At 38.2% G+C, this 2,500-nt stretch overlaps 1 protein-coding gene across 1 annotated transcript in view; it reads right to left on the bottom strand.

The window, feature by feature from the left end:
• LOC137650810 (uncharacterized) overlaps positions 1–2,500 on the bottom strand; it is a 10,193-nt gene that overhangs the window by 6,416 nt on the left and 1,277 nt on the right. Inside the window, exon 3 of the mRNA XM_068383965.1 lies at positions 1,492–1,593. Coding sequence (XP_068240066.1) covers positions 1,492–1,593 — 102 coding nt within the window. The remainder of the gene's footprint in view (positions 1–1,491; positions 1,594–2,500) is intronic.

Genomic DNA, 2,500 nt, shown 5'->3' with positions numbered 1-2,500 from the left:
ACCTTATTTATAAGCTCAAGACCATTATCAATTATTGAAATTTTCGGGTTACCAAACCTAGTAGTGAAAGAGCTAATGAATTTGCTGATTTATCCAACATTGCGTAAGTATGAGTGTACCAATTAAATGCATCCTCAAATACACATATATAATTATGTTGTGTTAACCCAGTAGGAAATGGTCCTACTACATCCATATGCACTCTATAAAATTTAATAGGAATCCCAGGCCACTTTCTGGCTTCCGGTACAGTGTTTTTATGTTCTTTGAAACAGTTACAAGCATGACAACCTTTTATATAATTCTCTACGGATTTTTTTCATTCCTAACCAAAAGAAGGATTCGCGTGCTCTCCTTAATGTTCTATCAATCCCTAAATGCCCTACATATGGACTTACATGTACAGTGTGGATGGCTCGATTAATTAAAGAGGAAGGAAGAACTACCCATGCACAAAACTCCCCTCCCCCTTTCTCGTAAGCACAATGTAAGATATCATTTTCTATAAAAAGAATCTTCTCACGAGGCACATTCAGAAATGACGGATGACTCTCCTATTCCCCTTTAATCACTACTGGTACTCTTTCCATCCATTCATCTTTTTTTTCTGTCCCTCTTGAACTTCTTTTAAGTCCCAACCCCCCAAGTCAATCAAACCCACATATCAGGGCATTCATTCTGGACACTCCTGGTCATGTCCTTGGTCAACCACATATATTCATCTTCATCGCTTTCTCTCTCTCTCTCTCTCTCTCTCTCTCTCTCTCTCTCTCTCTCTCTCTCTCTCTCTCCGCTACCGTATTCTGAATGCTCATCGGGGGAATTCCCATCCCGTTCTCTATTTTCTCTATTATGATGGGGGTCTTCAATATTTTGGTTATATTCTTCGTTTCTCTTTTGTGCCCCAGTTGTTACTCCTATTACTGCACCTCTAGAGTGAGCATCAAACCTTGTTAGCTTTACCTTCTACTGTATGTGGTGAAAGCCATTAATATTAAACTCTAGCAATCTCTCAATCCATCTCACTTGTCGAGAGGTCAAATCATTTTTAAAATACAAATCACGTAAGGGGTGAGGATCACTTTGCAACTCAATTGACTGACCTAATAAAAAGAACCGATGCCTCTCTAGAGCCCAAAGAATAGCCAAAGCCTCTCGATCGAATGTACTATAATTCTTTTCTGCCCCTTTTAACAACCGGGAAGCAAAACAAATGGGTCTCTCTCTGCCTTTATTATCTCGTTGAGAAACTATGCCAGCAATAGCTAAGCTACTCGCATCTGTTGTCACTAAAAACAGGCGATTAAATCTAGGATATGCGAGTAATTCATGGCTAGTTAAAGCAGCTTTCAAATGGTTAAAGACCCTTTCTTCTTCCCCTCCCAAATTTATTATTTTTTGTTTTTTTAAATCATCTAAGGGTCTCGCTATCTCTCTAAAACCTCTTATGAATTTACAGTAATACCCAGCAAGCCCTAAGAACCCAGCTACTTCCTTAGAGTTACGTGGCCTGGGGTAATCTCTAATAGCCGCTACTTTACTGGGGCAGGGTTGGATACCTGTTGGGGTTATGATGTGACCTAAAAATTCGATCTGTTTACAGAAAAATTTGTACATTGACAAATTTATTTTCATACCATTACGTCGCAATGCTTCTAAACCTTTACGGATATTATTATTATGTTTTTTGGCCGTTTTCCCTGTAATTATAATATCATCTAAATAAACAAGAACATCATGGCCAATTAAGGGCGACAAAACCACCATCATTACTCTAGAGAAATGACTTGGAGCATTTTCAACACCGAAAGAAAGAAAATTAAACTGAAATAATTGATCGTTAGCTACAGATGCTGTTTTACATTTACTGTCTTCCTGAATGGGTATTTGATAGTATCCAGATTTTAAATCAACAGGTGTAAAATATTTACTATCCCATACTTTCACAAGTAATTCTGCTATCGAGGGCAATGGAAATACATTACCCTTAGTGACTGCATTCAATTTGCTATAATCAACACACAATCTTACCTAAGAAGCCCAGGGGGATTCAGTCACTTCGATTATCTCTTGTTCACTTAATCTATTGATTTCCCTTTCTATCTCTCCCTGAAAATGAATGGATACCTTATAAAGCCTTGACCTGATCGGCTTCACCTGCCCAGTTTCAATGTTAAAGCGAAATCGATCAATCCTCCCGGGTGGCTCATCTCCAATTGCAATTACATCGCAATAATTATTGACAATGTCACTAACTATATGTTGATATTCTGACGGACATAATTTTAAGAAATTATAAGCAATTTTACATAACTCTAATTCACACACAGAATCACTTCCTAAAACAACTTTTTATATGACAAATTAACTATTGTTATATGGGCCCAATTGTTATGGGGTTTAACAACGACCTTGGTTCCTTCCGCAAGAGGGCGACACGCGGTCACTGATATGCTCGTAAGGGTCTGTGGAGACAAAACTTCTCCTCTCTCAGGCACAG

Source organism: Palaemon carinicauda, chromosome 12 (assembly GCF_036898095.1).
Source record: "Palaemon carinicauda isolate YSFRI2023 chromosome 12, ASM3689809v2, whole genome shotgun sequence".
NCBI lineage: Eukaryota > Metazoa > Arthropoda > Malacostraca > Decapoda > Palaemonidae > Palaemon > Palaemon carinicauda.
Note: the sequence above shows the minus strand (reverse complement) of the source record. Positions and strands in the feature narration are given on the sequence as shown.